General features: G+C 34.9%; 2 protein-coding genes across 4 annotated transcripts; both read right to left on the minus strand.

The window, feature by feature from the left end:
• Window positions 1-2,121: 2,121 nt before the first annotated feature.
• LOC111446858 (exocyst complex component SEC10b-like) lies at window positions 2,122-17,757 on the minus strand. Of its 3 annotated transcripts, none has more exons than XM_023085777.1 (26): window positions 17,635-17,757; window positions 16,367-16,439; window positions 16,126-16,221; window positions 15,752-16,006; window positions 15,584-15,658; window positions 15,100-15,201; window positions 14,921-14,971; window positions 14,648-14,753; window positions 10,172-10,291; window positions 9,803-9,894; window positions 8,615-8,783; window positions 8,459-8,535; window positions 8,250-8,348; window positions 8,068-8,158; window positions 6,938-7,023; window positions 6,688-6,861; window positions 6,341-6,394; window positions 6,108-6,236; window positions 5,889-5,981; window positions 5,658-5,804; window positions 5,390-5,487; window positions 5,015-5,099; window positions 4,815-4,873; window positions 2,921-3,019; window positions 2,748-2,831; window positions 2,122-2,636 (listed from the first exon to the last, which is right to left on the minus strand). In XM_023085777.1, the coding sequence occupies exons 3-26, from the start codon at window positions 16,219-16,221 to the stop codon at window positions 2,558-2,560; spliced, it is 2,520 nt and encodes an 839-aa protein (XP_022941545.1). In that variant the 5' UTR covers window positions 16,367-16,439; window positions 17,635-17,757; the 3' UTR covers window positions 2,122-2,557. The 3 variants fall into 3 exon arrangements, with proteins under 3 accessions (XP_022941545.1, XP_022941555.1, XP_022941547.1); XM_023085787.1 differs by having other exon boundaries at window positions 17,493-17,757; XM_023085779.1 differs by having other exon boundaries at window positions 17,488-17,757.
• Window positions 17,758-23,315: 5,558 nt separating this feature from the next.
• LOC111442376 (heavy metal-associated isoprenylated plant protein 39-like) lies at window positions 23,316-24,370 on the minus strand. The gene is made up of 3 exons (XM_023079768.1): window positions 24,190-24,370; window positions 24,034-24,109; window positions 23,316-23,929 (listed from the first exon to the last, which is right to left on the minus strand). The coding sequence occupies exons 1-3, from the start codon at window positions 24,193-24,195 to the stop codon at window positions 23,535-23,537; spliced, it is 477 nt and encodes a 158-aa protein (XP_022935536.1). The 5' UTR covers window positions 24,196-24,370; the 3' UTR covers window positions 23,316-23,534.
• Between the last annotated feature and the right edge of the window lie 2,141 nt (window positions 24,371-26,511).

The raw sequence follows: 26,511 nt of genomic DNA on the forward strand, positions 1-26,511 counted from the left end.
TTTTTTTTTTTTTTTTTGAAAAATATAAAATTTTCCGAACGTGTTGGGTGCACCAAGACGTGCCTGCCACAAGTCTACGTGTAGGAATGGGACTCGCCCCAACTTCTGCAGCGCCACTGCCTTCTTATTATTATTATTATTTTATAATATTAAAAATAATATTTGCAAGAAACTTTAATTTTATTTTAATATTTCAAGAAATTTCAGCAATTTTGTAATACTCAAAATTTTAAAATGCATTTTATTTTATTTTATTTTCTTTGTATAAAAAACTTTAAATTTAATTACTACACTTTCAATGAATTACAAAATTAGTCTTTGTTTATAAATTAAAATTAATTTTTTCAAAATTTTTAAAACAATAATAATAATAATCACATTCTAAATCATTTTTTCCTAAATTTTATAGAAAAAATGTTAATAAAAACTAAAATTTTTAGAAAATAAATTATTTGTAAAAATTAATTTCAAGATTTATTAAAATTACAAATATCAGAAATTAACAGAGCTAAAATATAATAAAATTTAAAATAAATAACCAAATAATATTTGTACATGTAAGTGGACACTCCATATTTACTATTTTTCAATTTCTACATTATTTTTTAATTGTTTATTAATTTAAATAATTAATTTGAAAGACTTGAGATATAAAATAAATTAGTAAAAAATTTAAAACATCAAATATGGATAACATATAATTGGATTTTTTATTTATTTATTTATTTTTGGAATCTCTTTGGAAATAATACAAATTTTCAGTTAGAATATTATTTTTTTTATTATTATTATTTTTTATTTTAGTTTTAATATTTTAAAATTTTTATTTTACATTTTGATCCTCCTACTCTCACAAAATTTTACATTGGGCCATATATAATATTACTATACATGAGACGATATTGATATCGGTATCAAAATGAAGTTTTGTCACATTGTCACTTCATTATCAATATGTCGTATTCACCGATGCTAGTGAAGTTGGTCATATATGTACATTTCAACTAAGCTACGTTCATTTTCCAGTTAGGGAAATGAGATATAATAGTGATAGTTCGGTTATAACTTGTCACACATTTAACTGCGATATATGACAATTTGAAAGGAAAGAAAACGACTCTTCATCTTATGTTTGTTATTTGATGGGATCTATATATTCTCGGACCTTCAATTTCGCCCCGCCCTTACGTAGCTTCTGTATTAAACTAAGTTAATAATTACTAATATAGGCCGATGTTGACTGAAATAACGAGATGTGACAACTGACAACGAAATAAAGTACAAGCTAAACAATAAAAAATACTCCTGAACTTTGGTGTACGTTTCAATAATGTCCTTGATTCAAGCTAAAAGTAAATAACAAGAACAAAATAAAGTGAAATAGTCTATAAAGTACGGAGCCCTCGACTTATGTAGTGGGTTTGGCACAAACACATTCCATTTTTCGAGAAGTTATCTACTCACATTATCTATGCAAGAAAAAATTAACGAATGAGACCGTCTCAATGAAGCTACCTGTAATCTTCAAAACGCTATAAGTTAACTCAAAGACTGAACTTTAAAACTCCAAAAAACACTACCACCCGATCTCTGCTCCGATCCCCATAAAAATAAATGAAAAACTTCAGGAGACAAGGATTGAAATAGGAGGCAACAACACTATCCAAGGTTATATACTGTGAGCCGTTGTTGTTACTCTCTTGCTTGCTTATATAACGTCTCTTTAAAAAGTCTCTCTTTCGAAAATCTCTCTCTGCCCTCATTTTCTAAAACCTTCTCTTAAACCGAGGCCAGAGGCTCGAGCATACGTCACTTGGCCGTAGACGACGCAAGAACAAATTGGCTTAGCTCACTTGTCGTTGGAAAGTGAGTGCCGCACAATCATAAGTCCACTACCATCAAGAGTGCGATTGTGACAAAACAAGAACGTCTCTAGATAAAACTCTCGTAAATAGTACTTAAGGTGGAGACTATTTACGAGCTTCTATCATAACATAAGGACAGATTCTAACTTTTAGAAGCCCGAACGTTCTCAAATTATAACCACAAACGATCGAAGTGCAGAAACGCTGCAAACAAGAACTCTAAAATGATACAAATGAGGAACAGAGCAATGGAGGGGAAATCAAATGGAGAGAGGATTTAAACAAACCATCACACTATCGTATCAAAGCCCCACACAGGGCAAATCATTTACAAACTTACAACAAACATGGGAAATAATTGAGTTCCCTTCCCTAAAGTTACCTGTCCCACAAAGCCAACCTACGAACTCAAATCTTAATAACAAAGCTATGTCATACTCCTAACAACTTCAGAGAAATGCATTCAAACTTGGATTCTTTTCACAAACAATATAATGATAAACAGTGACCAAAGGATGAAAAATCTACTCAGCTCAGCTTTTCTGTTCATCAGTTGAAGCGGTGACCAATTCTATATTGGTAACGCTACTAATTCGGGTGTGTTATGATGTCATGCAGCTTGTACAGAGCTAAATGGATGCTAAAATACAAGACTTACGAGGTTATAGCTCGGATTTAAGGTCGGTTTCCTATCAACTTGAGCTTTGCCATAGAGAACTGAGTCGGGATGCGAGTTTTGCACTCTTGTAATCCTCTCTGAGCTCGATAAACCTGATTCCAGACGAACAAGTTCGTATCATCACAAAAACAAGGTGCTGAAAATGGCGTCACCATATTCTATAATCAAATGAATTTAGGACAAATCTATGTAACAAACCGTACTTTTGTGCATCTTTTCGAATACTTGGGGTGCCCTCAAACAGAGTTGAAAGGCTTTCAGGAGCAACAATAAAGACATTGGCCAAGCTGGAAAAAGAAAAAAAGTAGGCCAAACGAGAGATTAGCCATAAAAAATGGATGATGTAATGTCAGACATCTAGAACAAGCCTACTTACATGCCCAGTAACTCAAAGTTTTCATCAACAGAAGGAGCATTAAAACTGCGAACAAATTCTCCATACTCCGTTATGTCACGCTTCAGACGAAGGCCTCCACTGTAGTCACGAAAAGCACGAGCACAGACGAGTTCAGTGAAACAAATGCGATCTTAATCCGTATAAATACATTGGAACAAATAGACAGCAATGTTTTTTGATACAGAAAAGGTGCAAACTAATACAAGAGATTTCTAGTTCTAAATTGTCAAATGATTGCTCAACTTCGTCACTTCCAACAGGAAGAAAAAGTAATTACCAATAGGTTTGTTCTTATTAGAAATTACTTGAATGGTTTATTTGTTCTCAATAAAAATTATAGCTTTAACCTAATTTAAAATCCATGTACCATGTTAAAAGCTAGCATAGCTAAAGAAATAGAGCATATGTAATAGTCTAAGCTCACCGCTAGTAGATATTGTCCACTTTAGCCTGTTATGTATCGCCGTCAGTCTCACGGTTTTAAAACGCGTCTACTATGGAGAAGGTCTAGCCCTACTACGTCAGGTGATTGACGGTGATACCATTTGTAACAGCCCAAGCCCACCGCTAGTAGATATTGTCCGTTTTGGCTCGTTACATATCGCCGTCAATCACCAGACGGTGCGAGGCATTGATCGGAATAGGACTAGATCCTCTCCATAGTAGACACGTTTTAAAACCGTGAGGCAAACAGCGATACATAACGAACCAAAGCGGACAATATCTGTCAGCGGTGGGCTTGGGCAGTTACAAATGGTATAAGAGTCAATCACCGAAAGGTGCGAGGCACTAGTCGGAGTAGGGCTAGACCCTATCCACAATAGACGCATTTTAAAACCGTGAGGCTAACAACCATACGTAACGTGCCAAAGCAGACAATATCTACACCCATGTGCCAACATGTTATACATCTGCCCTTCACCGTAACATCACCTAGCTATTGGAAACTTCCAGAAGTCTGGCGGCCAATACTTGCCAAACCTACTGCAAATCATTGTAAATAATTTTTTCTCTACTGTTTGTATACTAGGAATGCGAATGGACGTGGACATTAATCCTTTACTGCCCAGATTCTTTGAACAGTAATGACTATGAGCGCAAAAGGTGAGCTTCATCGTCTACTTTCTCTACACATAACCACCTAAAATTTCTAGCTTATAGTACACATGTAAAAGAATACCATTTATCAAAATAAAGACCCAATTCACATGAGAGCTCGGTGTTAAGAATGTAACCTAAGTTTAAGATAAAGATTAATATGATGCAGAGTTTCTCTTTTAGACTCTAAACAGATCGTAGAGGCTAAACATGTCGTTACTCGGGTTTAACAACAAGCATTGTTGAATCATTTTCTAATTTGGTTGCACAGCCAAATGGACCTTGTATCTTTATATATACCAACTTTGGTTCGAGATGGAAAAACATTAATAATATTTTCATAGATTTCTCAAAGGTTTGGTGCACCAAATTTTTTTATCTCAATCCTTAGTGAACAAGACATCTTGTTGACAGATAAACATAACCATACATCATTACTTCGGGTAGATTACGTTGACCATGAGCTGTAACAGCCCAAGCCCACTACTAGCAGATATCTTCCCCTCAAGGTTATACATCTACTAGGGAGAGGTTTCCACACCCTTAATCTACCCGATGTGGGATCTCACCTGAGCATACATTATGACTTTTTCCATCATTCAGTTGACGAATAAGCATATAACTACACGTCATAACTTCAGCCAACATTCTATTGACCAATGAGCATATCCAAACATCACCCAGCAAAGGAATTGGCTAATACGAAATACGATGTAACCATCAAGCATGGGTACATAACTTTTCACATGATAAACACTAGAAGATGGGCAGTTACCTAGGATTAAAAGTGAACTTCTGCCAATGGTTCAGGAGGCCTTTGTGCAACCGGTTTCCCTGCAATGAAAAAATTCACGTTAATTTCTCTACATTGTTTCCCATTGATTCAACATATGCTGCGAAATTACAAGATTCTATCTGATGCAATTATTCACTAATTATAACATCCGGTAAACCCAAGCACATTCAGACTCATACCAGCTCAGTTAAGAAAGCCTGCTTGTTAAGGCCTTCAAGGGCAGTAAATGCAGACTCGAGCACGCGAGAAAGGTAAGCCACAACTCTGTCAAACAAAAGAAGATACATTGATTAGTTTTTTTTTATGAAAAAATGTACATCCAAGACAATGTTCAGTTATCGAGTAATCGTGAACTTCCAGCCTAAAATAACAAACTTCAGTCAACTGGTTTCCATGGATCCTTGAGTTCATGAGTAAAGTTAGAAAAGTAATCGTTTTACATTTTTTTGGCTACAATTTTCAAATGCTCCCTTCTATGTCGGCATTATAAATTCAACATAACTTGTTTCTTATATTCCAAAAATGAGTTTGCAACTTCTTTCAGTTCGATGTACCTCGTGCAAGCAATTGTTGGCCGATGATCAGGAGCTATTCCATCATCGGGAGACCGATAATCCGTAGCCTTCTGCTCAGCAGAAAGCAACCGTTCAACCTGCATATTGTTAATATCACAAGAAATTATGACATTTGGATAAATTAGACGTATGTTGAGTCAATGGGTTGGGAATAAAATTCTATGCAAAGATAGACTGGGAATGAATCAGCTTACACGCCCACTGATTCATTATTTCAACTGGAATCAGACACAAGATAACAACTGACCTCAGCCATTACAGTTTCAATGCACTGTTGTAGTCCTTTATAAGCTGCAGCCTCTGCACTTGACATAGCTGTTGACATCTCTTCGCACGAAGCAGCATGGGCACCATCCACAGGAAGCAAGAGCCGGGAAATCGAGTTTGCAAAGTACTAACAAAAGAAAGTTCAAATCATTTCTTTGCTCATTAAGGAGTTGGTCTCAATGTGGCTAAATAAAAGAAAGCATCGTCATACTTGCTGGACTATTGCCACACTACTACCACAACGTTGTACAGCAACCATGAAAGATTTGAAACTGCTTTCACCTGCTGCTGCTGCTGCTTCTGCCTGCACCATGATTTAAGACAGTCTCTCCTTTGTCACTTTAGTGTAAACTAAGGCAATACCTTCTACAATAATACAAATCTAAGACAGTTTCAAATGCAACAAAAAGAGTAATGATCAGATAATTACTGCAGATGCAGCTGCAGCCGCCACTCTTCTACTAACACTAGTACCCAACACAAACCTCTCCCTCAAAGCAGCTGCTTCCGTCAAGCTATCCCTAGCCCGTTCGAGCCCATCTGTGATATACTGACTGACCTGCGATTACAAAGGAATGGGAAGAAAAGAAAAAACTAAGTACATTCGGTGCCAAAAAAATATATATATATATGAAAGCTTGCGATTGACTTGATTCGACTTACTTCGTCAAGCAGACAAGTAAACACAGCTTTTACGTTGGTCGCCAAAGTAGCAGGCTGCGGGAAAATATGACGTTAACAAATGAAAAAAAAAGGTTCAAAATATATGTAATGAATGTTATCGCTCAAAGCCACTCTTTCTGCCCAATGTATGAGGTCTTATAAAAAAATTATGTTCCAACTTTCAAAACATTTAAACATTAATACATTGGATAAGACCTGATTTGAATACACTATTAATTGCAGATATAACGACACAGGATTCGACCTTTTCAGTAGTTCTTAATGTGAAACCGTTTAATGGGGAATGCATAATGGATAACAGGATTGATTGATGGAATAAACATTACTTGAGATGAGAATATAGTGCATCTAGAAATTGCTTCCTCATTCCAACGCACAAACTCTGTAACAACAGTAACAGAAATTTGCTGAGGTGAAGTTGATACTGAAGCTCCTTTCGAACGTCCTATAGTACCAGATGACTCGGGAACCTGCTGATTCTCAGCGCGCAACTCCTCCATCTGCATAGCATGCACGTTTAGTTCCTGGTAAAAACGTGTTGAAAACTCAATTCAAAACAAAGCATCTGTAGTAAACCTTAGCCTGATATAGCTGCCTGAGAGACGCCTGTTCATGCTCAGGATACTCTTCCTTGTGAACAGAAAACAAAGACTCCGTGAGGCCTGTATAAACCATTTAAACTTTATGTTAGCATGATAAAATAAAGTATTGGATATTGGATGAAGCTACTCCACAGGTAGTAGACTAAATAACTAGTTAAATAATACTAACATTAAAAAATGCCCTTAATCTTTCAAAAGTCTTTAAAAAATACCGTTTTACTTTCAAAAATGTTGTTAATGCCCTTAAACTATTTTTAAAAAATTCGTACCGTTAGTATGTGGATAGAAACTGTTTACCTGCACCTCGTAGATCATCTCCTTTTCAATTTCCTCTCTCTCCTCTGCTTCAACCTATGGCTAAAAAATTCTTCATTTCTCTTTTTTTTTTTTTCTCACTTCTTGAATACCCTCTTAATCCCTTCTTTCATTGAGACATCTAAAACTTCCCTCATTTCTCCTTTTTTTTTCTCCCATCTTAAATATCAAAACTTTAAAAAGAACTCTCTCATTTATGAGCACTCTATTCATGAATTAATAGATTTCAACACGTAAATAGATAATTTATTTTTAAGTTTGGTTCTTTCCCAACTCAAGATAACTTTAAAAATTTGGTTATTTTGGTGTTGAAGTTTCTTGTCTTTATCTTTGGAAATGCCCATAAATGAGAGAGCTTCTCCTTTCTAGTATCAGAGGAAAGAAAAATGGAGAAGTTTTAGAGATTAAGGAACGAAAGAAGAGAATTAAGAAGGTATTCAAGAAGCGAGAGACAAAAGATGAGAAACGAGGAACTGTTGAGCCATAGGATGAACCAAGGAGAGAGCGGATATTAAAGACAATAACTTTTTTAAAAAAAGATTAAGGGTATTAGTGCTAAAAGTTCGTGAGTATTTTTTAAACGTGAAACTAAAAGTTTTGTCGATATACTAACAATAAGAGTCTTTTTTAACTTTTTAAAAAATTTAAGGGCATTTTTTTTAAACAAAATACTAACCGTTAAAGTCAAAAATATTTTCGATGTATTTTTTTAGACAAAGTACGTATTTTTATTAATTTAACCTACCGATAATAAGCTTTCCAATATTTTTTGAAAATATCAGTTATTACCTTCAACGTCCAAATCACCACAGCCAACAGCTCGTAGGTCTCTTGCAAGCTCTTGTGTCTTCTCATATGCCACCGCCAGCATTCTAAGGTACTGAAAATGAATACTCAAAACAATTACACAGTGACCAATATAGAAGATCAAATGGTAGTATAAACTTCAACATTGTAATAGGAGCACCCACTAACAAAAGCCCGCCTTCTTCCATTGAAGGAATATTCACAAGGGATGGCTTCATCAATAACTTGTCTAAAAGAGCTGTGACCCGTTGCTCCAATACACGCTGTAGTTACACATCATAAAATCAGATTCATTGCTAATACAATACCGAATTCCTGCGTAAAAGATAAAATATTGAACAAGGCAGCTGAGAGAGAGAATGCTGTAACGTGCCTGGACTAAGATCGACATAACATCGTTGGGAGAAGGAAATACGGCCATGATTGTTGCAGCTTCTTTTCGTACAGTATCTGCAGAACAAACGATCAAGAAGATATAACAAATTCATTTACCAAAAGCCCAAATAAGTGAGCCTTTCCACTTTCTAACCTGTAATTTCTTTGTACAAGGAAGATAACCCACGAGCAACGTTGCTCGGAGTGGCCTGCAAACCCTGCTCACCAAGGACCAATCTGGTGTCCGCATTCATAATTTCAACATCAATAAACATGGGACGTGTTGCCACATAATGTTGCATGGCACTAGTGCCTCTGTTAAACTGCATGGAAGTTTTCAGTGATCAAATTTTTTCTGGAAAAAAAAAAGGTGCTAATTCTTAGATAAACTTACATGTTTCCCCCACAATTTACTCAATAACTCAATCATTATCAATGTAATACTTAATTAATTTGTATGGTCTAATTTCTTTAACATAAACAGTTTGTTATCTTGAGAGTCCACACAACACTCTAAACAGAGACGTGCGTAATGAACAGCTCAGATGGAACATAACTCTGGTGCAAGAGAACGACAATGGATAATAAGGACAAGACGTGTCAAAATTCTAGAGCCTGCCCTTGGGCCCTCCTAAAAATAGGAATAATAGGGAAAGTAGAAAACTTGTAAATTAAAATCTGCGAAAACAATCTGCTGCTTTGAACTTGGACATTAATATGCAACCTAATGAGTGATCAACAAGCAATGTTCATAATAGCATGAGTGATCAACGAGCAATGTTCGCTATTATAAACATACTTGAAAAAAGAAGAAGAATGAAAGATATTGTGAGATCCCATGTCAGTTGGGGAAGAGAACAAAACACTCTTTATAAGGTGTAGAAACCTCTCCCTACCAAATGCGTTTTAAAACCTTTGAAGGGAAGCCCAAAGAGGACAATATCTACTAGCGGTGGGCTTGGGCCTTTACAAATGGCATCAGAACCAGACACCGGGTGATGTGCCAACGAGGAGGTTGAGCTCTGAAGGGAGGTGGATTTGGTGGAGGTCCCACGTCAATTGGAGAAAGGAACAAGTGCCAGCGAGGACTTTGAGCCCTGAAGGGGGATGGATTGTGAGACCCCACACCGGTTGGAGAGGAGAATAAAACACCCTTTATAAGGGTGTGGAAACCTCTCCCTAGCCGACGCGTTTTAAAAACCTTGAGGGGAAGTCCGAAAGTGAAAGCCCAAAAAGGACAATATCCACTAGCGGAAGCCTTTAAAGATATAGATCATGTAAGTGGGGCAGTGCAAATTCAGTGAAGAGATCAAGATGATGGCTGATAGGATCCATAAGATACCTGTGACAGAATTTTAGCACATTCAGCCATAGTAGATAGTTCTCTTCTTTGCGATGCTGCATCAAAACGAGACAGCAATCTATTCTCCAATTCTACAAAAGAAAAAAATACATTGCTCGTAATATAACCGACATTAGTAAGAACGGAACCATACAAATGTTTTTTTGGAAAAAATCATCATATTCAGGAAAATGTGCCACGGAAACTCAATATGAAGAAACAAAAGATCAATAGTTTCAACTTTGCTTTTCTTACTTTTTTTCGTTTTTCGTTCGGTGGGTGGGTGGGGGGGCATGACAGGCTAGGTCTTAGGGTTAGCAATATCAAACGTAATAAACATATCGATACATTAAAATGAAGATGCCATACCATTACAGTAGTCCTGAAGGTTAGCAACTGCAACTTCTAAACCCCTGCTGGCAGTTGCATTTCCGACAATTGATGGAACAGAAATTCCTTGTCGTCCAATATCTTCCTCAGCAAATGACCCTAGAACAAATAACATGTAACAATCACACAAAGTTGGCATAATGATTACAGAACCTTGAAATTAATTTCATAATAAGACGATTTATAAAAGGAATTGAACGTCCAAAATAATAAAACACAAAAGGATTCATAAATTATGGATTTGTGCAGTAGGTCCAAATGAATAGTGAATAGTTTGTTTTCTTCTGGTTTGTGAGTATATAGAGTTTGGCAATTCGAAGTACATGAAAATAGGCACTTGATCTTTGGGGGAGGTCCGTTCTTCCACATGAAGTATAAAACTCAGAAAAGGAAAACCGTGACTTTTGTGCTGGCCCAAAATCAAGCTCTTTAAGAACATTTGATTTGCAATATGAATCAACAAAGCTCTTTAAGAACATTTGATTCTGCTAGGGCACCTTTACCATATTGATTCATCCCTACCACTTCTTCACCGCACATTCTTCGATCCAGCTCATCTCCGTGTGATATTTGTTCTGACCTTATGGATGAGTCTGTGAAGGTTGATACTTCTCTTGCAGGTTCCTCTTTGCCACCCTCGACTTCTAATCCAACCTCTATTAAACCTGTTGCGGATTCCTCTTCTTCTTTGGGCTCTCATCCTATGATCACACGAGTCAAAGCTGGTATCTTCAAGACTCGTCATGCAGCAAATCTTGGTATTTCGGACTCATTTGGACTTCTTTCTACTCTTCTTGCATCCATTGAGCCAAAATGATTCAAATCTGCGGCTAAGAATCCTGCTTGGGTTGCTGCATAGATGAAGAAATTCGAGCTTTACAACAAAATGATACTTAGACTTTGGTTTTTCACCCTGCCAACACCAACATTGTGGGCTCTAGATGGGTGTTCCGCATTAAATATTTGTCGGATGGATCTGTCGAGCGTTTCAAAGCTCGTCTTGTTGCCAAAGGTTATACTCAAGTTCCTGGTCTCGATTACACTGACACTTTCAGTCCGGTTGTCAAAGCTACCACTGCCTGTGTTGTGCTTTCTATTGCGGTCACAAAAAATGGTCTCTTCTGCAACTTGATGTCAAGAATGTTTTCCTCAATGGCACTCTTATTGAACATATTCATATGGAACAGCCTCCTGGGCATGTTGATCCTTGATTTCCCACTCGTGTTTGTCTATAAAAGAAAGCCCCCTATGGCTTAAAGCAAGCTCCTCTGGTTTCAACATTTTAGCTCATTTCTTCTCCCACTTGGCTTTTCTTATAGTCGCGTTGACGCATCCCTGTTTGTCTTTCATCAGCAATCTAACCTTATCTATCTACTTCTTTAAGCTGATGACATTATTGTTACCGACAACAACCCATCTCTTATTGACTGCTTAACTCGCAAGCTTCATTCTGAGTTTGCTACCAAGGATTTGAGTTCTCTCAGTTACTTTCTTGGTCTTGAAGTTTCCCCCACTCCTGATGGTCTCTTTATTAGTCAATTAAAAAATGTTCGATATATCTTACTCGTGCTCAGTTGCTCGATAGCAAATCAGTCCACACCCCCATGGTTGTTTCTCAACATCTGACTATTGGCGGTTCTCCTTTCTCTGATCCTAATCTCTATTGATCTCTTGTTGGCGCCCCTCAGTACTTGACCATTACGCGTCCAGATATTGCTCATGCTGTCAATTCTGTTAGTCAATTTTTGCATGCCTCTACTGTATATCACTTTCTTGCTATCAAGCATATTCTTCGCTATGTCAAGGGAACACTCCACTCTGATCTTACCTTTCGTCCATCCACTATTCCTAGTGCACTACTAGCTTATTCGGATGCTAACTGGGCTGGTTGTCTCAATACTCGTCGTTCTATATCCGGTTATTCTATTTATCTTGGTAACAATCTCGTTTCTTGTAGTGCCAAAAAGCAACCTACTGTCTCACGCTCCAGCTATGATTCTAAGTATCGTGCTCTTGCCACGATTGTTGCTGAACTTCTTTGGATTACGCATCTTTTGCATGACCTTAAGGTCCCTATTTCATAGTGGCCCTTACTCACTCTTACGTGACAAGAAAAGTGCTATTTTTTTTAGCTCTAATCCGGTTTCTCACAAGTGAGTCAAACATGTTAAACTAGATTATCATTTCCTTCGGGAATTTGTTATCGCCGGCAAACTTCGCACACAGTATGTACCTTCTCATTTCCAAGTTGCTAACATCTTCATAAAAAGTATTTCTTGAACTCTCTTTGAATTTTCAGATCCAAGCTTCATGTTCGTTCAAATCCGACGCTCAGCTTGAGGGGGGTGTTAAGGATATTTAGCCTTGAATGTTTACCATGTGTATCATATTTGATTGTTTATTATAGGCAAATATCTTGTATGATATTTAGCCTTCCATTACAATTTACTTAGGTACCATATTTGACTCTTTATTATAGACAAATATCTAAATATTTGTCTTCCAATACGGTTTACCATAGATATCATATTTGCTCTTTTATTATAGGAAAATATCTTGTATCCATTTATTACTCTTGCTCTTTCCATATCATTTGTAATTTATTTGATTCTGTAGATGATTATAGATAAAGAACTTTTACCACCTAGGTGGGGTGATTTTAGCAAATATTCTTATCCTTCCCCCAACTATTTCTCCCCTAACCAACCTGTCACGCAAAACTCCAATCTCTCACCAAAAACTCTCTCCAGATTTCCATTTACAGCAAGAAGTTTGCCTCACACAGTAGCTATTATAACAGCATGTAGAAATTCTCCATGAGTTCCAATTGGTGGTGAAGGAAGGATTGTCGATTGTCTTTAAGAAGAGGTCGTCACAGTAAGTCGATTCTCCAATTTTTTTTTTTTTTTGTTTTATCAAGTTGCACCAACATAAACAACATTTAGGTTATGTGATGCATGCAGCGAAATAATATTGGCATATTTATTTAAGTTAAATTAAGTTAGGAATTAGAATTACTGAAGGAATTAGGTGAATGTCTTTGATAGGGCGAAGCACCTCGGTATAAGTGGAAAAGAATTCGAGGAACGAAGGCAAGCCGGTTCAAAACTAGATAGAAACTTCGGCTAAAGCCAACCAAATAAGTAGTCTTACTATCGACATAGTTAGAAATTGATGTTGTATGATGACACGTGCCTCATGGTTCCGCTCGTATCATATGCTTGATATGTGTGAAATGTTTATGAAATGGTGTGACTATGATATGTTTAAGAAATGATGTGTCTATGATATGTTATGAAATGATATGACTATGATATCGTTATGAAATGAGATGACTATGATATATTTATGAAATGATATGACTATGATATGTTTATGAAATGATATGGCTATGATATATTTATGAAATGATATGACTATGATATGTTTATGAAATGATATGGCTATGATATGTTTATGAAATGATATGAATATGATACGTTTATGAAATGATAAGAATATGATATATCTGTGATATGATATGATATGATATGATATGACATGACTATGATATGTTATGTAAATGTTATAGCATGTGTTATGATGTGATGTGTTGATGATACGATATATGTTATGGTGTAACACGTTTGGCGATATAATACATGTTATGACATGTTTTGTGATATGATAGGATATGATACATGCATGATATAATATGATATGTCAAAAGACATGTTATGTGCATGATATGACATAAGACAATGTATGATATGAATGATACAATATTCGACCCTGATATTGCCTTAAAAAAGCTATGTTGTAAAATGATATGATAGGAAGGAAAATGAAAGGAGTTATTTTACGTGATTTAATAAATGAAACTGTTGGGACCTCATGCATCATTGAGTGTTACATGCATCGGGGGAATCTCCCCTTTTATGATGGTACGGACACATACGTTATGAAACAGAAAAACGATCATTATGTTTATCATAATGCTGCAACGGTCACTATTCCTACCGAGTGTCTAGCAATAGCACCAGGGAATGCTAGCCCGACCAGGAAAGGGGCCCAAGAGGTGTGCGAACCGACTGGTGGGTCCATACTCGCACGTGTAGGCCGTGTATAGAATAGTAAATACACATCCAATTACCCGCTTAGGATAGTCGCCTAAAGGAATACGGATTGAAAGGATAGGTCTCATTCATGATTATATGTGTTTGCATCTAACCCCAATAGTAGGGTCACTTGCTAAGTATTTCTTAAAATACTCAAACCACGTGCTACTTCTATTTCAGGTAAAGGCAAGGCACCCTTGTACGACAGACAACGGCATCGCAAGTCGAGACCATGGCACATGTATACGATAGTCATATTTAATTTTTTAGACTTTAGGTTAAATAGAAATCTATCACATTATTGGATTGAACTGAAACATGGTTGAACTTAACCCCAACATTAATGATGATGACTTACGCAATTTTTGTGCAATTGAGGCTGCCTCAGCAACACGGCTATCATCAGAAAATAATGGTGAAAGCTCCATTAAGTCACCAGGGCTACCATTGAATTCCATCAAGTACTGCAGTGATTGATTATAAGTATATTTTTCATTTCATTACAATTAACTTAAAAATGTACAAAGAAAAAGAACACTAATTTCGAAAAACACAAACCAAAAGAAGTCTTAAAGTAAAAAAGAACATATATACTAACACAGATGGGAGTCAATCAATGAACTTATAGTACCTTTATCAACTCTATTGTTTGACTAGCAGTTTCCCTTTGGGCATCTGCACTCTGACGAGAGAAAACCAAGCAAATTAAAAATCTTAGTCCCAGTTTCCATAATAGTGGCACGATTAAAAGATTTCATGAACCAGTGATTCAAAAAAAACTTAAATGTCATCGAGGACAAAAGGAATTACCTGCAGATGGTCTCCTATTTTTGCAGCAGTCTGTCCAACACTTGAAATACGTGAATCTAACCGTGCAAAACTGTCAAACAGGCCATCTACACCTTTTTCCAACTGTTGATTTTATGTTTGATAAGTCAAACATTGAAACATTATCAGTTCCAAAATGCAAAAAAAATAGAGATTTTCAAGCTCTCTCTCCTAATGAAGGTAGAAAATCATATTAGAGGAAAAGAGTAACAAATTAATCAGTGTTACCAACAATACATGATGGTGGATATCCATAATTACTATTGAACCTTAACTGATAAATTGATTAATTAATTTACAGTAATAACTGCACCAAATGACTCCCAAATGAATGAAATAAAAATAAAAGTAGAAATTGAAGTTGAATATTATAAATGCATCAGCATGACAGACACTCAAACTTTAAATGGTTGTGCATTTTAAGTTTTTATCATGACCAAAAAGCAATATGCTACAGTCAACAAACCTCAGCAAGTGTCTTGCGATGCTTGGAATCTTGGGCAGCGACATCTTTCTTGAGATTGTAAAGTTTACCGTCGATCTTTAACCAGAATGAAGGGGCAATGTCAAAGCCTTTCATATAGATTTATGATGTTTGGACGGAACTCTCATGGTTTTCAATAAAATTCCATACCTGTTTTCGAAGATCAACCAACTCTTGGCTGGAATCCTTGAACAAGGTTAAGAGTTTGTCAACTTCTGGAAACAAAGGAGTAGACAGCCCTTGGGAAAATTTAATTGTATCTGATTGTCCCCGTAAATGCCCATTAGAGAAGACATCATTACTGATGTTGTTATGTCCTTCTATTGAATCACTTTCTTCCTCTTGAAATGATGGAAGGAGATCATTCACCAAATTTCCAAACAATGCATCAAAGGAAAAATCACCCTACAAGTTCAATATATAAGTAAAGCTCCTTCCAAATTCATAAGAAGATAAATAAGATGGCTATCTTGAATCGTGTATTAATTGCTTGGGAAACTTAAAGTCGTCGACATGGTCTTTACCTTAAAGTCGTCGACATCCAAAATGAGGGGAAGTGAACTGACAGATGGATTTTTTGAGTGCATGTCTTTCTTGGACCCATCTCTAGCCTCTCTCATCTAGTTCGCAGAGAATATATCAGAGAAATAAAGTGATGATGTGATTCTATTAATATGCCATTGAAGCTTAACTGATAGAAGTTGCATCCAATTCGAGTTTCCATCAAATGAACAAAACTATTGTCAAATCTAGTAAGAAGCTGACCTTTTAACAAAAAGGAAGAAATTATACAGATCCAGATCCCTTTAAGTGTTCTTCAAGTTTGTAAGCTGCAGGTCTGGAATAAAAGAATACAAGTTATCAACAAGGAAACTAGTCGATCCATTTAAACCTAGTGTTGAAAAAAAATCAGAGAAGCAACAGCAGTATCAAAATCAAGCCGTAGAACAGCCCAAAAAAAGATGAAATCAAGCCATGGAATAGCCCAAACACACCCATACCCGAAAAAAAAATATATTTAAGCACATTTTCATCAGAAACTGTAACATTAAAACCCTACTAATCCCATTTGGTTCAAAACCCTCCAAATTGATACAGGTTGAGTCAAAAAAAGTGAACAAAAGTATGAACAAACAAAAATGGAATGAAAATGAATCAGTCCTTTCGTGTCATGAAGGAAAACTTACTAGTTACTCATTCCAACAAAATCTAAAACCCTTGCAACAAACAGTGACATTACATCGACATCGGTATCACACCCATTAAAGGAATCCGTTTGTTCATGTAGTTACTTCAAACTTAAATCTAGGAAAGAAAAAAAATCTCCAGTTTAAACAAAGCAACATACTAAAAAGCCATGAAGTTTTATAGACACTAATGACAAGCAAAAACTCAACCCGGATAAATATGTACAGTGTTGTGGTAAATAAAGCATCTATTGCTTCAACTTAAACCAGTTCACAATTTTATTAAAAATCCACGAAGATCTCTGCTTTTTTCTGAAATGGATTCTTCTCTTTGAGGTCAATACGTCCGCTTTGCACTCAGCCCAAATGTGTTCCAAATTCATCACCAAATCAACAAGTCAAAATTTCACACAAGTTCATCCAAATTCACGATATTAAATCATGAGTATCAAATTCGGACGGCGCTAATAACTAAGCCAACATTTCCATTTATCGATTCACATCTTACAGATTGACTATGATTCAACAGCAGAGCTGTATCTCTGATGATGAAAAAGTAACTTTACCATCCAAAAAAACAAACATGGCTAAATTTAGCAGTCAGACCAACCTGTTATTGTGCTGGCAATTCATAATCCAAACATCCAGAAAAAATAGAATTAAGAAGGAAAATTAAACTAATTACGAACTAGAGCAGACCTCACTTGCCGAAACAAAGCCTGGTGACAAGAAGGGGAAGACGCCAGAAGAGTAAAATTGATCTAATCTAGGCAAGAAAAGGGAGGAGCTGCGCAATCAAACAGGGAGTAATTGCAGAGTATTCCGACGGAAAATTGGAAGAAATACCTCTCGACGGAGACGCTGAGCGGCAGGAAGAAGGAAGGAGAGAGCTATTGCTTCGTGGTTTGATGGTGGTTTCTGATTTGGTTCTGGTTTGGGCAGCCTTCAGAGAAGAAACGGACGAAAACTACAATGTAAGAACCAGACCATGCCAAATGACCGTTTCACCCTTTTCAAAGTCTTTCAATTCAGCAACGTTCAAATTTATTCTTCTACTAATTTTATTAATTTTATAAAATTAATAAAATTAGTCATTTTTATTAACCGATCACAACATCTCCAACGGTAAAATTGGATCAAGAAAGTATCCAAAATAAAATAAAAACAAAATAAGTTAATAAGAGACAAGGTTGAGTCCCTGCTTAGCTCGGTTTTTCTCATTTTCAACCTAATTGATAAAAGAAACAAACAAAGTCGTCAGATTCTTAGATAAATATCTTTTTAACTTAAAAAGGGTAAATTTTTCCTCGTACGTAAAATCTTGTTATACTCCGGTTCTCCTAACTAAATTGTGGGACGAGCACTGCACCAATGTGTTTTTTCTTCTACGTTGCAGGTCACGTCTTCCTCCGTTCGAACAAATTTTATCATTGTTATCAGGTGAAAGTCAAGTGCATTTACTCTATCTAGGTTTTGAGAACAATAGTTAGCAGCGTCTGTGAAGAACACGTGAGGGAACACATACTCGTTCTAAGAAAGACAATCAAAGGAGGAGATTGTTAGGCTAAAAAACTAACGAGCGAGTATTTTTTATTTTTTTTTTAAATCGAAATATATTGAAACACAGTTAAAAGTTTAAGGGTGTTTTTTAAATAAAGCACCGACCGTTCTCATCCAAAACTAATATTTAAAAAAAAAAAATTAATTTCAGGATATATTCGTAAAATATAAAATTTATGAATATTTTTATTAATTTAAGGTTGAAAATTACATGTCTTGGTGGGCTTTGAAAAACAGTGGGCTCGACCCACTTGGAGCAAACGAAGAAGGGACCTGGGCTGGGCCATGAACCGTTGGGTCTTATTAATTTTGTTTTAATTTAATTCAGTTTTATTTTTATTATTATTTGAATAAGATGGTTGAATTTGTGCGCAATGAACCTATAATTGTTGAACAAATAAATATTTTTTAATTTTAAAAAATATATATATTTTTTATTATTGATTTTAATCCACATTGATAATACGTCATTTTTATTTATCCAAAATTCTAATATATTTTTTTTATTAATTTACAAAAATTAAAAATTAACCAAATCTTACCTTAAAAATTAATTAAAATGAAAATTTTAAAAGTATATCGATCTAGATAAGATTTAAAATTGTTTTCGTTAATATATTTATTTGATTTATTATTATTATTATTATTTAAAGTTCTTTTAAATAAATAAATATATTATTTTAAAGTCCCTTTATTTTATTTTTATTAATTTTTTGCCCGAGGTGTCCCAACAAAAGTCATCGACTTTAATTTTAATTAATATTTGCCCAATTTAATAACCAATGAATTATTATGGTTGTTACAAATTAATAATTCACTCTCCATAATTTTATATGCTTTGCAAATTATATAATTAATTGCGTCATCAGTCAAGTATTTATAAATCTAAAATTATTTATTTTATATAACGCGCAAATTCAAGTACGTCGTTTGAATTATTATCGTCTTTTAACTTCAAAATCTCGTACAGATCTCGTTTTCGTTTGCTCGAGAATATTTTTCGATTAATTATTAGCATGTTTTCAAAGGTAACCAGCTAGGTTAATCGAAGAATGGAAAACGTTAGAGAAGTGTCCTAGTTCATATAGTTTTTTGACTATCGAGTAGTTGAGAATGTTATGTCAAAAGGACCCGTGACAATGAAGGAGAAGAAGAACTGAAGCCGCTTTACCGAGTTAACGAGGGGATGAACAGTAACTTCTCATTTTTTTTCCTTCGAAAAAGCTTGCTTGTTGAGAGTAAAAAAATAATCATCTTAGAGAAGCTTTCTCTAGGTAACATGATGTAACAGCTCGAGCCCACAACTAACAGATTAAGTTCGTTTTGCTCAGCTACAAATGGTATCAGAGCCAATCACTGGACGTTATGAGACACTGATCAAAGGATGGCTAGACTCTCTCCTCAGTAGACACGTTTTAAAACCGTGAGGCTGACGACAATACGTAACGGGTCAAAGCAAACAATATCTGCTAGCGGTAGGCTTGACCAAGACCATTTGCCTATTGTAACGACCCAGATCCACCGCTAGCAGATATTGTCCTCTTTGGGCTTTCACTTTCGGGCTTCCCCTCAAGGCTTTAAAACGCGTCTACTAGGGAAAGGTTTCCACACCCTTATAAATGGTGGTTTGTTCTCCTCCCTAGTGAGGACAACATCTGCTAGCGGTTACAAATGGTATCAGAGCCAAACACCGGACGATGTGCCAGCCTTCTCTCTGTTCCTCGAAGGGGGATAGACACAAGGCGGTGTGCCAGTAAGGACGCTGGACCCCAAAGGGGGTGGATTTGGGGCAGTCGCACGTCGATTGGAGGAAGAAAGAGTACTAACGAGGACGCTGGGCCTATAAGGGGGGTGGATTGTGATGTCCTACGTTGGTTGAGAAGGAGAACAAGCCACTATTTATAAGGGTGTGGAAACCTTCCCTTAGCAAATGCGTTTTAAAGTTTTGAAAGGAAGCCCGAAAGGGAAAGCTCAAAGAGCATAATATCCAGTGGCGGTGGATCTCGGGTATTACACATATAATAACAGGATAATAAATTAAATTTAAAATATTTATTTAAATTTTGAACATGCGACATTAAAATTATATTTTTGTGTGTCGGAAAAAAAAATATTTATAAGAGTGATTTATGGACAAAAAAATGTTGAAGGGAGACAATTCAGACAAATCCTAGTCAAGTCCGAATCATCAAACGAATATGATATGGGGGCTTGGGGCCATTGTTTTTAATATTATTTAAATTTTGCAATTTTAACACGACATCGTTTTAAATAAATATGCTTGCGTCATAATCCACCTATTTTAATTAATTTATTATAATTCGGTTACCCAAAAAGGGAAGATGAAAAAAATGCAATAATTGCTAATTTTCACTATTTTTTTTGTTTCATTTTCTTTATTAAAGTAATTTCAAATAAATTAACGCTTTTTTATTTTCAATTATTAAATTTTTACTAATTAATTTTCTATTTAGTTTTAAGATTTTATTTGTTAGTTAATTGGGATAACAAGCTGATCTTTACTAAGACTTCACATCGACGGGAAGGTTTGGCACCTCGATGTCGGCTCTTCGCCACTCGAAGTTGTAGTATGTTTCAAGGGTTGGGCTGTTCGCCCATTAAAGCGGTACGTGAGCTAGGTTCAGAAAATCGTGAGACAGTTCGGTCCATATCTGGGGGCCAATCTCCGTCTGGCCTGAGGAAACCTTTGCACGCCGCCGTTACCTTTTGGGAGGCCTACGCCCCATAGAAACTGTCTACCTAAGACTGTCCGTTAGCCCGTAGGCCGTGGCACAAGATTAACTTATCAAATAAAAAGGATGTTTCAATAATAAAATGTATTTTTTCTATATTTAATTATAATAATACTTCAACATTAAAATAATAATAATAATAATAATAAGGGTAATATATATTTATATAAAATGAGACCTTGTGACACGGGCAAGGATTTGGTAGGGACGAGGATAAGAATAGGAAATATAATTTATATTCCCAACCTTTTTTGGTTAACGGGTAAACAAAATTTATTTTGTCGAAAAGTTATATACTGTGAACCGTTATTGTTACTCTCTTACTTGCATATATAACGTTTCTTTCAAAAATATCACTCTGCCCTCGTTTTCTAAAACCTTATTCTTAAACTGAGACTAAAGGCTCGAGCATACGTCGCTTGGCCGTAGGCGACGTAAAAATGAATTGGTTTAGCTCACTTGCAGTTGAAAAGTAAGTGTCACACAATTGCAAGTCCGCTGCCATCAAGAATGCGATTGAGACAATTTCTGCTATAATCGAGCAAGTTTGATATATATATATATATATATATTTATTTTTGTCTACTAAATAAAAGTTATTTTGCTTCTTTTTTTTTTCTAGGAAATAATGGTGTTTGGGATTTGACCACACATTTAAATATAAAAACAAAGCGTAAAGAAAAACCATTGGTTTCGATTTGTCAAAACTCATTTATGGTTACGTCAATGGGACCATCAACCGGGAAAGCCGACTTGTCGTTCGTCACTACCGAATTTCTTTCAAAAATTACGACAAAACGTGTGTGTATTTAATATATACCGTTACATTAATAAAAATATTTAAAATACTTTTAAATAATATTTTAAAACCTTGGTTGATTTTTTTTTTAATTAGTTTAAAAAATACTTTAAACTTTATTTAAACTACTTTTAATTTTAAAAAAACATTTTTTAAAAGTTAAAAAAATACCATTAATATGGGATATGGACGGAAATTTCTTTTATTTCAATCTTCATCTGAAATTTCAATATATTTTTTACTGGGATTAGGACGAGAATTTCCTGCATAGAATATAATATCTGTTATGACTTCGTTTCTGCTTCCTTTCCATTTCTTATTTATACAGAAATTTTTCACCCCTATTTGAGACGCTATGTCTCGATGATACGTTTTAATCAATAAAAATAAATAATAAAATAATAATAAGTAATCATAGTTATAGACTAAATTTGAGAGATAAAAACAATTAAAATAAATAAATAATCTTGAAATCAATCAAGAGGCTATGATTTTAAACAAGCCACCAAAAACCTACATTTTTTTTAATAAAAACAATTATGTCCCTTCAACTCAACTTAAAACTTATCGCATTTTTTTATATTAAAATATTAAAATATTAAATATTTTAAATTTTCGACCCTATGTATTTTTAAGATGTACTTTTTATAAGAAAATAGAAGTGTTCATCCAATCAAACCCGTACCGTTTGAGTTATCATAATAAAAATATTTATCTACTTAGTAACATTTTTTTAACAAAAACTTGAATAAATATTTGAATTGAGTAAAAAATACACTAAAGTAAAAGAAAAAGCAACCAGTTCGAGCCTAGCGTATTTTCTTTTCTTTTTTTTATTGGTTAAGATTAGAGATATCCACGAGACCGACGTCTCCATCCCCTTTGCTATTTCATGAAATTTCACATAAAAGGTATCTTCATCCCCGTTTCTGCTACTTGTTTCATAAGATTTCATTGAAAAGATAGATATTCAAATTATTTCTGTTTCTGCTACCTATTTCATAAGATTTCACGTAAAACGTAGAAATTCAAATTTGAATTTTCCATCTACACTCCCTATTTCATAAGATTTCACGTAAAAGGTAGAGATTTGAATCTCTATCCCTGTTCGGCTACTTGTTTCATAAGATTCTATAGAAAGAGATTTGAATTCACATCGTTTCAGCGATGGGGATTCGTATTTTCCCCATCCCGAAAATAACATATTGCTTAAAATTCTACATAAACAGTAGAGATAGGAATTTTCGGTCTCCGCCATCTATTTCCTAAGATTTCACATAAAAGTTAAAAGATTGAACCATCTAGTTTCATAGCATATAATAAAGTACATACACACAACAATCAATTAATGGCTATCACCGACCCTGAATTCCTCTAATGGCCAAGAATTTCCCTCTCTTCTCGACACCCACATAATCCAATCAAAATTTAATCAGTCCCTTTCCATTTTTCAACACAATTTAACACAAAACAGATAATCAATCACTTGAACGAAGAACACATCAAGAACAGAAAAGGAGGGGGAAAAAACTGATCCAATACCTAATATACATCTGTTCTTCCTTTTATACATCTACTTAAAGCGGTAGCCCCCATTTTTACAGTTCCCCAAGCTTGGACATGGTCTGGTTTCATTAGCAGATGGCGCAGGCATTTGGATTCTCCTCTATGCTCTGCGCGTAATAATGAGTTGTAAGATAAGGATTGTAAGCTCTGTAAGCTCTCACCAGTTCTAAAACGGCGTCGTTTGGATTCGGATTCTTCTTTTCTTCTCCTTCTTTCTTCTCTTCTTCCTTCTTCGCTTCTCCTTTCTTCTCTTCTTCCTTCTTCCCCTCTTCCTTCTTTCCTTCTTCTTCCTTCTTTCCTTCTTCCTTTTTCGGCTCGTCCTTCTTCGGCTCCACCGCCGGTCCGACGGAGATTATGTCCGCCGGCCAAAACTTCCTCAGTTTGCTCACGATCGTCACCGGATCCACGGCTCCGATCACTGTAAGCTTCTTTTCTTTCATATCCATCGCAATAGAATCGATTCCTGTTCGATAATTTAAAAAACGCTAGATGAATATACCGATTCAAAAACAGAGCAGATTCGAAGTTAGAACACGAAATTTTTGGAGATTCGGCTTGGCGTCTGACCTGAGAGTGTGGAGACCAATTTCAAGGCCTTTTTCTTGGCTTTATCGTCCGGTAAATCCAGTTTCAGAACGACCTTCTGCAAAGAGAAACAGAGCAAATGTTAAGAGGAAAGAACAGAGAGCAGAAGAACGGCAAATTAGGAACTCCGAAACAAACCTTCATTGAGAGAATTTGAGTTTTCCTTTAAGGTTTTTGAGAAGAAATGGCGGAAGTTGCAGAGGGAGGGAGGAAGAGGAGGGGAAGAGGAGAGAGAATAGAGTGTAAATTTTGTGAAGGAATTGCCTAATGAGGTACGGCTATATAGTCCATCCATTCGGTTTTCAGTGGCACAGCATTGAACATGCCCAGCAGCTTTTAAAATAAACCTACTACCACCACTCGCGCGTCAACACCACGCGCAGCCATCAAATCCTCGTCGTTATACCCTCTTAATAATGGTTGGATGTAGATTCGAAAACTTATATACTCCTTAACTATTATTGGATACGAGCTTGAGCTCTGTCGTTTTTTATTTCATACCTATGTTCATTTAGGAGTTTTTATATGACTTGAGAACCCGACTAACCCAAACTACCTAAAAATTATAAAGACTCGACCGGGTTCAAATTATAATTATTTTATTATTTTGTCGGGTCAATTCAATCAACCAAAAAATGGAGTTATAATGAAACCTTACTTCTAAGATTATTATAAAAATTAGTAATATTTAACGTTTGTAATTGATGTTAGTGATGTTTTGTGACGTGTTAATGTTTAATATTTAATTTTTTTTTATAAGATTTTAGTTTTATAAATAACAAATTTTAAAATAATTTTAAGAAAAGATCCACTCGACCACCGAAAATAATAATAGATAAACTATCATTCATAAGATCACATATGAATGTACATAAGACTGATAACCTGACTAACTCGAGCTACCGAACTCAAATGGTAAATGTTGGGTTGGGTTAGGTGTGAGATTTTATTTATTAATGGACTCGTAGATAAATATAATTTTTTTTAAATAATTAAAAAAACAATCCCTAACTTATGTACAGTAATTTTTAAAAATTAATATAATTTCAAAATGAAACTAAAATTTAAAAAGTAGTTTAAAAAAATTGTTTTTGGAATTTAAAAATTTTATAAAAAAAAATATGCAAAATTTTCAAATAATACTTTATATTATAATTATATCCCTTAATTACATAACCCACGTGGAAATACGTAACCGCCGTAACCGGTGGCGCGTGACAATCACGTTCGATTGCTGACGTGGCTCTAACAGAGCAGTGCGGGCCCCACGCCACTAACACATCGTCAACAAGTACTATCGGACCGTCCAAAAGGCATAAAAAATCAGCTGCAACGGGTTCTACGTTTATTGCCAAATATATACTTGTCATCAGCCACGTGGCAGTTTTATGCATGGCGAATCATCTATGGCCACTGGTTTGCCGATGTGTTGTCATGCCAAAAAGGAGCTCAAAAGTTGGGATTTGATTTAAAATATTGTTTTATTTCCAAAAATCAATAATTGCAAAATTGCGTACTCCAAATTTTGTCTATTTTTACAAATTTTATATTATTTTATTTTTAAGATAATGTTGGCTACCCATATCATTTGCAAACCTACAACCTCAAATTTTAAATTTTAAAAATAAATAAATAAATAAAATAAAGATGCACGTGGTTGGTATAAGTAGTGCGACCTGTAATTATTTAAAAAATAATAATTATCTTATTTTTAAGATTGCTGTCATTCAGATTTAATTTTGGTTTATTCATGTACCCCTATTTTACTCGAGCGTCACAAAAAATAATATGTTTTGAATAATAAATTTAAAAATCAATAAAATATTTATAATTCGATAATTGGCCAAATTTATAATAAAAAAAACATTGGGAATTAGGGTTTTTTTTAAAAAAAATTTAAATAATAATAATTTAAAAAATAATAAATTTTATTGAGAAGTAGTTGGAGGCTATGATGATAATGCATAGGTCATTAAACCAAACTTTCTAATGGATGACATTTATATTCATTTTCTAATATAAATTTTGTATTAATATATATATATATATTATAAACGTTTTAAATTATAATTAGAATATAAATTTGTAAATATTAGATGAAAAATTGACGTTACGATAACTAAGAAGCTTATCTGGGTTTAAATTTGAAAGGCTGACAGACGTGTCGACTTTTCATCTAACAGCAATTTTGAAACGTTAATATATATATATATATATTAAATAATAAAATTTGTTTTTTTTTTGTTTAAATAATCATATTTTAAAGTTAAATTAGAAACAATTATTAAAACAAGTATATCTTCATTTTGATTTTGATGTCAGGAAAAGACCAAAAGAGCGTGTGACAATATCCAACTTGGGCCGTCGATGAGCCATAGCAGCCCGTGCGGTCACCATAGGTTTTTTTTTTTTTTTTTTTTTTTTTTTTTTTTTTTTTTTTTTTTTTTTTTTTTTTTTTTT

Source organism: Cucurbita moschata, unplaced genomic scaffold (assembly GCF_002738365.1).
Source record: "Cucurbita moschata cultivar Rifu unplaced genomic scaffold, Cmos_1.0 Cmo_Scf00001, whole genome shotgun sequence".
In the NCBI taxonomy this organism is placed as follows: domain Eukaryota; kingdom Viridiplantae; phylum Streptophyta; class Magnoliopsida; order Cucurbitales; family Cucurbitaceae; genus Cucurbita; species Cucurbita moschata.

Bases quoted from the DNA above. Each gene is read 5' to 3' on its own strand.
- LOC111442376 (XM_023079768.1), bottom strand. The intron at 23,930-24,033 runs GTCAGACGCCAA...ATTATCGAACAG, and splicing joins ATTGGTCTCCACACTCTCAG to GAATCGATTCTATTGCGATG.
- LOC111446858 (XM_023085777.1), bottom strand. From the start codon at position 16,221: ATGAGAGAGGCTAGAGATGGGTCCAAGAAAGACATGCACTCAAAAAAT. The intron at 5,982-6,107 runs GTAATTATCTGA...ATCATGGTGCAG, and splicing joins CGGCTGCAGCTGCATCTGCA to GCAGAAGCAGCAGCAGCAGC. The intron at 3,020-4,814 runs GTAACTGCCCAT...TCGTGACTACAG, and splicing joins AAGTTCACTTTTAATCCTAG to TGGAGGCCTTCGTCTGAAGC.